General features: G+C 43.3%; 2 protein-coding genes across 4 annotated transcripts in view; one reads left to right on the plus strand and one right to left on the minus strand.

Annotated features, from left to right (window-relative positions):
* LOC132996018 (zeta-sarcoglycan-like) overlaps nt 1-6,563 on the minus strand; it is a 29,399-nt gene extending 22,836 nt beyond the window's left edge. For all 3 annotated transcript variants that reach the window (XM_061066312.1, XM_061066313.1, XM_061066311.1), the window contains exon 1: nt 6,525-6,563. In XM_061066312.1, coding sequence (XP_060922295.1) covers nt 6,525-6,563 — 39 coding nt within the window. The remainder of the gene's footprint in view (nt 1-6,524) is intronic.
* Nucleotides 6,564-8,012: 1,449 nt separating this feature from the next.
* On the plus strand, nt 8,013-9,595 carry LOC133028789 (dynactin subunit 6-like). The gene is made up of 7 exons (XM_061095823.1): nt 8,013-8,050; nt 8,270-8,334; nt 8,439-8,544; nt 8,633-8,721; nt 8,946-8,993; nt 9,146-9,288; nt 9,368-9,595. Exons 1-7 carry the CDS (start codon nt 8,013-8,015, stop codon nt 9,464-9,466), a joined length of 588 nt encoding a protein of 195 aa, XP_060951806.1. The 3' UTR covers nt 9,467-9,595.
* Nucleotides 9,596-12,591: the final 2,996 nt, after the last annotated feature.

Consider the following 12,591-nt stretch of genomic DNA (forward strand, 5'->3'; position numbering starts at 1 on the left):
TTTATGAATAAAGCTCACCGCCGGCTCATGCAAACAAGTTTTGAATACATTCCACAGGGGCGACTATTGATTTATCCTGCCAGTATAGAATAATTGCATGAAACACACACATCCATAGCTGACACACCTCAGAGGGGAGTGAAACGCACGTTATAACGCAGCCTCACACACTCGTCAGCTCAGCATCTAAAGACTTTTCCAAAGCTTTCACGGTCGGTCAGGACACAGAATCCCAGCCCGTTGTTTTCCATCATTGTTGGGATAAATCAATCTCTCTCACGAGGAGCCAGCGGTTCACATGTTTGTGTGATTATAAAACCACAAAACACTGAATGCAGCTTTGTGAAATCGTATTGTTTGTGTGGGTACGAGGCAGCGTGTGGTGCATCAGCTGGTGAAAAGCTGGAGCCAGAAATAGAGTTTTTGTCCTTCAGGCCGTCCAGAAACTCAACACCAAAGGCAACAAAGGCAGAGAGATTTTACTTTTTGGCTACAACTCAAGATTATTTCGAATAACAAAACTAGAATAGCAGAGCAGTAGGGTGCATGTATGCTGGTATTTCATAGGCAAAATTTGCTTTATGTTATAGTGAGGTTTACAACCGCCATGACCTCTCATAGTGTGACATTGAAAGAATATTGTACAATGTAAAGTATGTACAATATACCATACAATATATATTCTTCAATATTTGCCAATATTTTCAATTATATGAAACTTCAGTGGCTTTAAATTGTACACACCCACCAAAACTTGTTTGAGGGTTGGACATAAAAATATATCAAGATAAAAGTTTACACGTCAAAGATTAATCTTTGACGTGGGACCAGAGACAAGGGCATGGCTACAAGACACTGAGTTGGACCTCTGATGTTACACGAAAGAGAGAGAGAAGATAAAAGTTTCATATCAGTCAATATTAAAAATAATCACGAATCAGGATATATATCACATTATTATTTCTGAGAAGGAAACTCAGAAAATGATGAACACATTTTATGCACGGTGCATCGGCAATATCTTGATAAAGATTGGACTGAAAATGATATTATGTATGTATTGCGATAATTATACATATTGCCTAATTTCCCCAGTGTGTTTCCAAGTCCTTCTCATTACCGACACCACTTCAGGGAGGAGGAGGAGCATGAACATGTGTAAAATCCTCAGCTTTATGGCTGCTTCACGGCCTGCTCCACCCTTTAAGTGACTGCTCCCGGGGTTCAGACAGTTCAGGTCACGTCTGCGAGCGGTGGCAGATGTCTCACAAATGGATGCTGTGACTTTGCAGCGAGTACAAATGACCCACATCGCTGGCCGAGAAATGTCAGCGATTCCAATTTAGCCAGCGACACAGCTGAGGGACAAGAGCGTTATGAGAGGTGCTTACACAGAGGCCGAGCACAGAGGCTCAGTCGCACAAGACTTTACCACAACTTCCCACAACACAAACACCGCTGCAGCTCGTGCGTGAGGCTGGCCAGACACGATCATCTCCTTAAAAAACTTTAAAACAGTCTAAAACCCATCTCCTAGCCCAAAACCGTGCCTCTACTGGACACACGTTTTCTCCAATCCTCTGTTGCCAGGGGAAACTTCAGCATTTGCAATTTCTATGGCAACCCACTGTTCCCAACGCCGGTGGATCCTGTGATTTCCTTGCAAGAGTGTTAATGCATATATTACCACGGTCAAGTCGGGCCTCCCACAGCTCGGCCATTCACGGAGAAAGCGGCCGCTGGCGTTTTGTCAATCCGTCATTTCAGCATGCGGGTCACAGCTGACACTCACAACCGCCGGCGGACTGATCGAGACGTCAAACTGTGAGAAGCTACTCTGACGTTTTAAGAAACCAGAAGTATTGATCAGGGAGAGGCTGAGCGGGAGCATCACACTGTGCGGGATCCCACTTATCAGTCCATGTCAGCTGCAGGCAGCCTGACAGATTTACCTCTTAATGTGTAAAAGCATTTATAAAGCAGCGCAGGTACTGAGTCCACGTTTTAGGAATATCCATGTTTTTATCACCTTTAATGGAGCAGCTGGGGAAACATCCTGATCATCATGAGTGGTCAGTTAAAGGTCAACGCAGAGACAGATGGACACTTAAAGTTGATAACTGTGATACGACCCCGTGGGGCCTGATGATAAACTGAAGTATTAATCTCTTGTCGACACTTTTTAAAGAGTTGTAAAAATCACAAATAGTTTAACTGAGGATAGCTCCGGCAACCAAACCAGGAATTCAGTATATATAGCGATAAATATATATAAATATCAAAGGTGATTTCTGTAATTTTATGTAGTGCTCTTCATACTGATGTTTATTCAAGTGCTATTTGTACCACTAAGTATTGTTTTGATTAGATATTTGATGGTATGGAAACGTGGTGTGATGTTACAATTGACAGAGAAACTAGGGCTGTCACTTTTTGATTTAAATTTAAATAGTCATTCTAATGTGGAGGGGAAGTTCATATTGGAACTGTAATGAGTCTAGAATCCCATCCAACTGTGTGAAGTTTGCCTCATGATCCAGTAGAGGGCGCTCACTTTCGGCCCGACCTATTGGATCCCGTCTCGAGCCAAAGAAAGCCGGTAATGTTACAAAGTCACCAAAGCATCTGAGAGGCGACGTGTGGCAGTAGACACCAAAGTAACGAACAAAGGTGCGGCCTGTTTTCCGAGCAAGTGTTCAACCGTGTCTGACTGTGTGCATGCAGGGAATTTAAATGAATTCCGTGTCCTGTGATATTGGTTCCAACTTTATTTTCAGAGGGAAAAATGCTAATTGAGACTGACTTGGCGATTGTTCAAGCGTATGTATCGTCCGGACTTTCAATAGCGCAACTCCATTCCCCTGATCGCCAGTGCTCAGACTCTGGATGTAAACTACATCTTTGGAGCAAGATGGCAGCGCTTGCGTGGGGGATATTCTGGCTTCATTTCTGGATCAAAAGTGGAGATGCATCGTTCATCTTTAAACTCAAAAAGATTCACAACCTGATGAAAGAGGAAGAAGAAACTCCAATCCCCTAACATCCTACTCGTACCCTCGGCCAGCTCCTTACCTCAGGGAGGCGCTACAGGTCACTGCCCAGTAAGACAAAGCATTTTCCCAAATGTTGACAGGACTCTAAAGTCCATTCTTCACATGCATGCCTGCACACCAGTTTGTGTATGGAAGATAAATTCTACTGTCAATCAATCAAACAGGAACCCAGGCCTGTGGGTTGTCTATCACCCATTTACTTTTACAAGTAAACAGATAGATGGGTCTAAAATCAACTCAACGCTACGCATGGTTTACCACCTCCGTTCCTGATTACATGTGGGTTCTATTAATAGAATCCAAACACCTACACAGCAACTTGCTCCTCTAAGGTACAATAAGCTGTAAACTGTTTCCTCTGCAGACCGCGCACCGGGCTGGAAACATCCTCGTGGATTTGCTTCACGATCATATTTACCTTCTGCGTACTCACTGTTATCAATCCCTTTTAAGTTTGTGCTGAGATCTGTGTAACTTTTTTTTGGCGGGCGGAGGGGCTTTTTCTCCGAGGAGGTGCTCCACGGAGCTTTGACTACCGACTTTACAGCTGGATCCAGCAATTACCCAGAATTCCCTACCCACTGTCAGCAGGCCTCATCTTCCCCAATTAGCGTACAGGCTGCTCTGATCAAACGGTGACACGCTGCCGAGGCAGCAAAACGCAGCTGAGGAGCCACTAATGAAAGAAAATGAGTCGCTATTAATTCTTGATCATGTTAATCAGCAAATCGGCGAGTGCTCTCTCACTCAGCAGTGGCACCGGAGTCCCACAGCGCCGCCTCAGCTGGAGGTAAGAAAACATTTGGAGCCGCACTGACGACTGTAAAGCTTGCACTCATCCGTTCTGCATATGAGCGCCCAAAAATCGCTGAGGCAGCAGCGAGGAGAGAAAAAAATGGACGCAATCACGCCACAGGTCGGACGCACACAGTGTTAAAGCACCTATTTACTCAGGTTCCGTGGGCTTCTGACAGAAAGCCCAATCAAAAAGACAGAGGAGCGCCAACGCACGACTGTAGCCAGGGAAAGCCAATTATATCTTTCAACTGTGCAACGCTAGGTATTGATGTAACCATTTCACATTTTGTTGATGTGACAATCAAGCATGCCGGCGAGGGCGCTGCTGTCGATAGTTGCTCCACTCGAATGCGAAATACAATTTTTGTGGCTGCATCGTCTCTGCTGGAGTTACGATAGCGGCGCTGGCTCGGTCTGGTGCAGCTTGCTTTCCCTTTCTGTTCGGATGCATGGACGGACAGAGCAGCGGTGCACTTCCTCCGGCTGAAAGCAACAAGGTAACTCCACTCCGGAGTGCGAGATCGGCAGGGATCAAAGATCTCCAACAAGCCTGGCACGGCGAAAGGTTGCGGGCGCTCAATCAGACAAAGGCCCGACATCACAGGCTGTTTGAAGGCGGTTTTCAGAGAGAGTTTCCTTCTGCTCTTCCTCTGTGTTTGAGGACACTGTCAAGAAAAATAAATGCACTTTTGCAACAAATAAATGAGCAACAAACCTCATTGGCATTCTGCACCTCTGACCTTTGCATAATTTATTAACTCCTTCCCCTAGTGACGGCGGGTCTGGCAGGGGAAGAGAGAAAGATACCAAACTGCTGATGTCAACAGACGGACACTTCCCTCCACAGTGCACTATCTCTGCCTGCTAAGCCCCAGAAAATCCAGAGAGAGCCAACGGGGGGGGGCAGTTTTTCGACAGCTTACCCATAGGTGTCATTTGTATTCATCAGTCAAACGCACGGGGGAAGCGGCGAAACTGAACGCAGCGTAATCAGGGAAAACAGAGTTGCAAAAGCATCCGAAAAAACAAAGTCTCTGTTTTAATTCCTGGAATTAAATCAACAAAACACAACAACTCCCATTAAACACGACAAATACGCAGGAAGTGACAAGTTTGCGAGTTTTAGGGACGTGCTGATCAGCTCAGAGCTGCTTTTAACAATCCTGGAACTTGTTGAGGAGACTTTGCAAGTTCGCAAGAAACGACAGGATATACAGTATGAGGGTAGTTTCCTGTTTATATCGCAGCCATTCTTCCAACTTCCTCCAACGTCGCCATGTTTGTTGTTGTCGGAAACTCTCGACTCTGCGCTGCCCTCTAGGGGATGTTTCTCTTTTCACGTGTATAAACAACACAAAAGCCTTAATAAGGATACATGGTGTTTGAGTGGCTTGTTCTTGTGGCGTCTTTAAGACGTTTTCCAGAATAAACACGGACCTCACAACATTAATCATATTTATAGGTGAAAACTTAAGATTAATGGGTTGGGGATGTTGTAACTATGAGATTAGTCTCCGGGGAAATCAATATAAGTCCTCTGAAGTCATAGTTATAGTGGACATATGATTGGACTCTGGAGTGCATGGTCAGACTGGAGCTCTGCTGTTTGGGTTTCTGACACGTGAACCGCAGCACGGTGACGAGATGCACATATTGTACCCAGAGGTGACTACCCCCACCCCCCACCCCCACCCCTCTTCGTCGACTTGAATGATAATGAGAAAAAGCATGCGGGCAGAATATTCATAGGCTGTCACATTAATGTGCTTCTTGAAACCGCGGCTGGGAGAAGCAGAATGCATAGAATATGAGGAGCATAGTGCAGGAGGGAGATACAGGAGCTCCAGGGGCTCCTCATCCTCCTCCTCTTCCTCCTGATGTGTTTGAGCTGCGGTGGGTCACTGGTTATTAATCACCGTGTCCCTGCCTGCAGAGAGAAAAGCAACCGCTGCAACACAGGGAGACACTTTCCATTCATCTTTCATTAGCCGGGACTTTTCTAATGGAGGAAGCGGAGCAGAGGATGCACCTGTTGCACAGAGAGGAAACTTAATGTCTTTTTAAAAAGGGGTAGTTCACCCAAAGAATGGAAATTCACTCATTATCTACTCCGCACTATGGAGATGGTGGGTGAAGTGTTTAAGTCTACAAAATACTTCTGGAGTTTCAGGGGTTAAACAGTGCTGCAGCCAAATCCAAAACAATTGGAAAAACATAAATTGCTCCATACGGTTTCTGTGGTGTCATCAAAGTGTCTGTAAGCTCCGACATTCAAATCAAACTCGAAATGAGGTTTTTAGCCTGAATATCCTCTGATATCCTCCTCCTGGTTACTGCTGATCTTGAGAACAGAAGACATGTAGGCGAAAAACTTTCAAGTTATATTTTAATGTTGAGGCTTACGGACAATTGGATGACACAACAGGAGCAATAAGGAGGTATTTCATAAGTTTTTTTTTTGCTTTAGATGTGGTCAACATTTCCTTCAATTGTATTGGATTTGGCTGCAACACTCTTTAACCCCTGAGACTCCACTTCACCCACCACCTCCATCGGCACAGTGCTGAAGAGTAAATTAGTGAATTTACATTTTTGGGTGAACTGTCCCTTTACAGGCTTTCTGTCCATCACTGAACTTTCCATGTATGAATGATGAGTAGTGAGTGGACTCACCTTCAGTGACTCTATGTCCAGAGTAGTGGACTGATCCATGTCACAGCCTCATCGGTCCTGGTCACATATTTACATCAAACTTCGCACCAGCCCCCCCAACGCTCCGCATCCTGCCGCTCCAGCCGCTCCAGCGCTTCCTCTCTGCCATTCACAAAGAAAATACGCACATCCAGAGGTTTTACGCATGTGAGACTTAGTGTAAATGTGCGCCGCGGTGCACTCTGGGTGTTTTGTCCGTCCCGTAGTGTCCCGGTTCTGCGGCTCGTCCCCTGCTCTCTTCACTTTCTGCTCCCGGAGTCTCTGCGCGTCAAAACTCATCAGACATCAAGTCACACGGAGTCATGAGCCGCCACTTCCGGTTCCCGGTGCTTAAAACATAAAACGCAATTGTGTGAGATGGTTTGTGCCCATTGTTTATTTTTTTATTTAATACAATCAGGTCGTACATCTCTTATTAAGAATAATCTGTAATGTGAGATTGAGTGATAGGGAATGGGATTTTTTTCCTTTATTCTGTTTAATTTGTTGTAAAGTGTACGTTTTTAGAGTAACCTTGAATGATTGCAGAGATTTATTCTGAAAACAAGGACTATAGCATTTCTGTTTCAATCATAGTTGATTGTTGCTAACTTGACAGAAATCAAATCCCACTTCACACAGATGAAGCCCTGTTTAATCCCAGATTCAGCTGCAGCACCAGTATCAGCACCAGTTAGAATTTAATGGAATATTATGGTGAAATGATTTGACCTGTGTTTCCTCCTCATATTGTAAATTCAACTGCCTCGTTCTGTCACTCCACTCCCGTTATTTGGTTATGGGCGACACCTGCAGGACACGTTGTGTTACTGCAGTGAGTAATCAATTCAAATCAACCAATCCTATACATGAGCTCGGTTTGGTCAAAGTGATTGTAATTTACTAACAACAATTTACTTTAAGAGTAAAAAAAAAGCCACTGTAAAGCCTGTAAATTATGGTACAGCAGATTAATGTGCATTTAAAAAAAGTATAAAGGATACAATTTAAAATTTAAAACTAGAGATAAAAAGTTATAAAAAGATATAAAGATAAACACATATATATCTGTATCTATGCTCTAAGGCTCTTTGAACTTCAAATTGCTTTTACTATTGTTTGCTCTCTTTTTTGTATCAGTTTCCTATTGTCTCGCTTCTGAACTTGTAAAGCACCTTCTTAATGTGTTTGTATTAAATTAAGTTTATCACTATTCATTGCATTTTAAATGGAATTTACAAATTAAAACATCCTACGTTTAAGGATGTTAATTAAGGTTTAAAAAATGACTGAGAATAAAAGCTTATGTGTTTAATTAGGGGTTTGCAGTACCGTGTGAGGACAGCAGAGGGCAGTCAAGACTCAGGGTGGTGTTTCCAGACAGACACAATCAAACCAGATCTCACGCACAGAACCTCTGAACCAGGATGAACAATCGAATATCGACTAAATCAATTCCTCATCGCAGGGATGTCGGACGCCAGCAAACAGCTGATGGCTCAGAAAAGGTAAATAATAACATCTGATCATCGGTTTATATCATGTATCGGCTTATGTTTGATCAGGTCAAAGGATCCAGAAATAAAAACATGTAATTTTACCTCTTAATATCCTGTATTATCCCTGATGTCCATACCAACATCGAGTTAGTACTGAGATCTATATATATATCATCACTGCTCTTATAAATCGTTGATTTAAACATATTCTCCTTTGTGTTGTTACAGTGGTAAAATTGCAGCTGGAGCAGTTGTGTGTGTTGAGAGTGAAATAAGAGGAGATGTGTCCATCGGTGAGAGATTCAATTCCACTGTTAACGCCCCTTTATACTTTTATTTTTTTAAATCAGGCTCCTGCATGTTGCTGAAAATCTTTTTATTTTTGATATTTCCACAGGAGCCAGAACAGTCGTCCACCCAAAGGCCAGGATCATAGCAGAGGCTGGGCCTATTGTCATTGGAGAGGGGAATCTAATAGAGGAGCAGGCTCTTATTATCAATAGGTAATAATGACAACAATAATGATAATAATAATAATCATTTGAGTTTCAGTTCATGGGATCTCTCCTGGTGTTTTCTTTTATTGTGTAGTTATCCAGAGAACATCATGCCAGACACAGAGGGGGTGGAGCCAAAGACGATGACGATTGGAACCAACAACGTGTTCGAGGTTGGATGTGGTATCCTTAACCATTAAAAAATGAATCAGTAAATGACAATGTTTTATCACAAATATCTCAATTTATGTTATATTAGAAAAACGCCTCAGGAGAATTAACAAGTAGTACATATGTTGTCCACCAGAGGGCACTGAATAGTTAATTATGCTACTTTGAAACGTTTCAGTGCTAATATAAAGAAATTTCAATTTCATAGATTTAAATCCTTAATAATTCCACCACAGTTTCCCAAGCTCTTAAAATTGGGGACAATAATGTGATTGAATCCAAGGGTAAGTAATTTAATCCTTTACTGTTCTCTAGTCATGTCTTGTGATGTTATTACATGTAATCTATGTCATCAAATTTATGCAAACTTTAAAGAGTAACTTTAACATTTTCTACAGTTTCTAGACTCTTTCCCTTTTTTCTCATTAAATTGCAGCTGACCTCGGGAGGAATGTGATCCTGACCAGCGGCTGCATCGTGGGCGCCTGCTGCCAGGTCAACACGTGCGAGGTCGTGCCCGAGAACACGGTCGTGTACGGATCAAACTGCATCAGGCGCGTGCAGAGTGAGAAGCCGCAGGTCTGTTCTCCACCGACGCTTTGTTTGAGAGTGTTTCTTGGCGGATTTGTGTAACTAGCGGGTTATTTTTGTCTCGTAGCCTCAGACTCTGCAGCTCGACTTCCTCATGAAGATTCTGCCCAACTACCATCACCTGAAGAAGACGGTGAAGGGCGGCGGCACGCCCGTGAGGAACTAAAGTGGAGGAATTTAAACGTCCTGCACACGCCAACACCACAAACTCTCACATTTCCCTCAGTTTGCACTCGCCGCACAATTCATTTTTTTTCCCTAATGTCTAATAAAATCACCTGCAGCTTCAAAACAATTCAGCACACTCTACATTTCTTCCATCAGGAGCCTTTCAGGGGACTTTTGGGTGCAAAGAAACACTTTTTCAGAATTTAAAGGGGATTTTACATGTCTGCCATTATCTTAGCTCGGGCCCCAGTGGCCCTAACTGCCATAATCCTTTTACAAATCTGACCTCATTTGTAATGTGTTGTAGTCCTGAAATAAATGTTTTCAAATAAGTAAATCTATATTATTCACCTATATTTATAATCAAACAAAGGGAGAGAAGATTCTAATAATGATTAATGGTTTTTAAATTGTCTATATTTTGTGACCACAAGGTGGAGGTATTGAGCAGCTCTTTGCACACCTCCTGCCTTGAAGGCTTTGGTCAAGTGATACAAAATGTGCAATTAAAATATTATTTATTCACTCTAAAAACTAAAAATATCTATGTCATCATGTTGATGAATTAAAAATAGTCGATATATAATTTAGTTTTCTGAAAATAGTTGCGACAGATGACACGAGCACTGGCGACTTCGAACCTGATTTAAAAAGTACGGTTGTGATTCCCGAAAAAGATATCTGTGGGTGTGGTGGTCCCTATCTTGGTTCCGGTGGGTTGCCAGTCCTGCGGCCTCCCACCAGGGGTTGCCAAATTGGTGCCGGGGTACAGTGGGACTTCCACACAGAGATTTGGTTTATTGTAATTGACATGGGTGTGGTTGCGACTTGCATTTCTTCTGCAGGATGAGTCTGAATAACGCCTGGCGCCCTCCTGCTTGTGTGGAAGCCCCTTGGGGTTTGCTCCCATCTGTGCCACACACACAGATTAGGGTGTGGGTAGAAATGTGTTTGTGTGTGTTTGGTGGACAGCTCGTGGATGGCCTGACATAGAATAAATACTGATGCCACATTTTACAGTTGTTTTCCTGTGGACGCGAATCGAGCTCGAGGCCGCTCCTGCTCCGACTCCTCAGACTCTAAAGGGTTTTGTGTCACGCTCGGCGAGGAGGGCGCCGCACGGTACAGCAGCTCCCTGCAGGAGGCCCACAGCTGGTGTCGCACTCTGCCAATACTCATTTGAACATGTCACGCTGGAGTCCCACGAGGAGTCCACACCAACCAGGGGCTAATTATTTCAGCCGAGGAGTGCAGCCGGGGCCACGTCTAGGCTCGTCTCTGTTCTCACTTTGTCTTTTTTTTTCCACGACCATCATTTTTTACTTTGGGGTGTTGCCAAAGCATCATTTTCCTTTAATATGACAAGGAGGACAGATGCTGGGGCGCAGTTGCACGAATGTGGAGCTAATAGGGAGGGAGGGGTCATTACAGAGGCAAAATGACCATGATGATAGCAACTCATGTTAGGAATCTAGAGAGGAAGTTCAAATGGCGATCTATATTTGGAAACAGTTATTAATACCTCTGCCGTACTGTACTGTTGGGAAACTGAATTCTCCAGCTTCCACTCGTTTGTTCAAGCTTTTTGTTCATCGCGGCCGTGTTTGCTTTTCTGTCACCGGGGTTATCTCAAGTCAATGTTTGGCTACAATACGCAGCATTCTCTGAGGAGTCAATAACATCTTATCGTGTACACAAAGAGAGAGCCATGGGATTTCAGTTTGTCGTTCGATGAAAAAAAAAATGCGAGTGAGACACGTTTCTCTTCAGCCATTTGGAGACACGTCGAACTCTGACATTTCGCAGGAGCAACAACAACAACAACAACAGCAACAAAAAGTTCTTCCCCTTGGTTTCACTGCGGCGCTCTCCGTCTTCTGCAGTTGTTTCTCGTCCACTGCAGTCAGTCATGTTCCAGCAGGCCACCAGTTGGTTCGGGTGGATAAAGGCTTTGTGACAGCTGACCTTTGCGGCCAGGTCCACGCCACCTTTGAAAAGTGAAATGTGACCTATAGGCCGCAGTGATTTCCATTGCAATCCCACAGAAATTATTAATTTCATCACAACAGGGACCCAGAACAACTGGATGTCCTGTCTTTTTTTTTCAGCCACGTTACCAGAACGGCTCTGCAGAACGGCAATGTTGGATGGTCAGGGGCAGATACATTTCACTCATGGATTGCTATGAAAATTGGTAGACATCCACATTCCCCAGAGGATAAACCCCAACATGGTGTAAGACCTAGTTGGCCTTGTATTTATGATCACAATACACCTCAGCTCAGATTAAGATAGTGACAGTGGTAAACCACATACATTGTTTATAAAGATGGACGATATGATTGATTGAGTGGTTGTTTGAGCAATGTCATTAATCTTGTTTACATATTTACATGAACATGTTGCTTGGACATGTTTATGTTACCTATAGTGAAATTAAATACAGTTTATTGGACAAGAGAATTACATACTCAATACACATGAGAACATGTGCACTACTATGTTTTTATGTGGATTTGTACATGGATTTGAAAGTAGAAGACAAGTGTCCCCCTTTCCTGCAAAATGGACATGAAAACAGAAATAAGAAATAGTCAATTTACAAAACGTGATGGGATAATTATAAAATGTGGCAAATATGCATCAGCAAAAATTTGCCCCTATATGATTTTCATTCACAGTAAGTAAAGGTCAGAGTTCTGCAGAGAGCATAAAAACATTGCTTGGAATATGCACATTCTTCAATAAAGATTACAAGCGATGGTAAAGACCTCAGGAGCCGGGCTTCAGTTCAACCTTTTATTGGTTCCACTGCTCAACAAAGAGAAGATATAAGTTGACGCACTTCCCTTTGACCTGCTTTAAGACATTTTAGGACCCACTCCAAAGCATTCAAAGGGAACATTATGGCCCATTATGCAGACCTGTGTCAACATTTGGGAATTCAAGCCTCGGAGACGTACTTAACGCGACCTCTGCTCTGGCCTCTCCACTGCTCACTGAGCCGTGAGAGCCTATAGTACAGTCTCATGACACACACTTGTCCCTTCATTGGGTTTCTGTTCATTCCCGCAACTGCAGGTTTTCCGTAAATTAAGAAAGGAAAGTTTTTTTTTCGTTCTG

The sequence above is a fragment of the Limanda limanda genome, chromosome 22 (assembly GCF_963576545.1).
Source record: "Limanda limanda chromosome 22, fLimLim1.1, whole genome shotgun sequence".
In the NCBI taxonomy this organism is placed as follows: Eukaryota; Metazoa; Chordata; class Actinopteri; order Pleuronectiformes; family Pleuronectidae; genus Limanda; species Limanda limanda.

Excerpts from the sequence above, each read along its gene's own strand:
- LOC133028789 (XM_061095823.1), top strand. The coding sequence starts at position 8,013 with ATGTCGGACGCCAGCAAACAGCTGATGGCTCAGAAAAG. Across the intron at positions 8,545-8,632 it reads CAGGCTCTTATTATCAATAG|TTATCCAGAGAACATCATGC; the intron begins GTAATAATGACA and ends TTTATTGTGTAG. Across the intron at positions 8,722-8,945 it reads CGTGTTCGAGGTTGGATGTG|TTTCCCAAGCTCTTAAAATT; the intron begins GTATCCTTAACC and ends ATTCCACCACAG.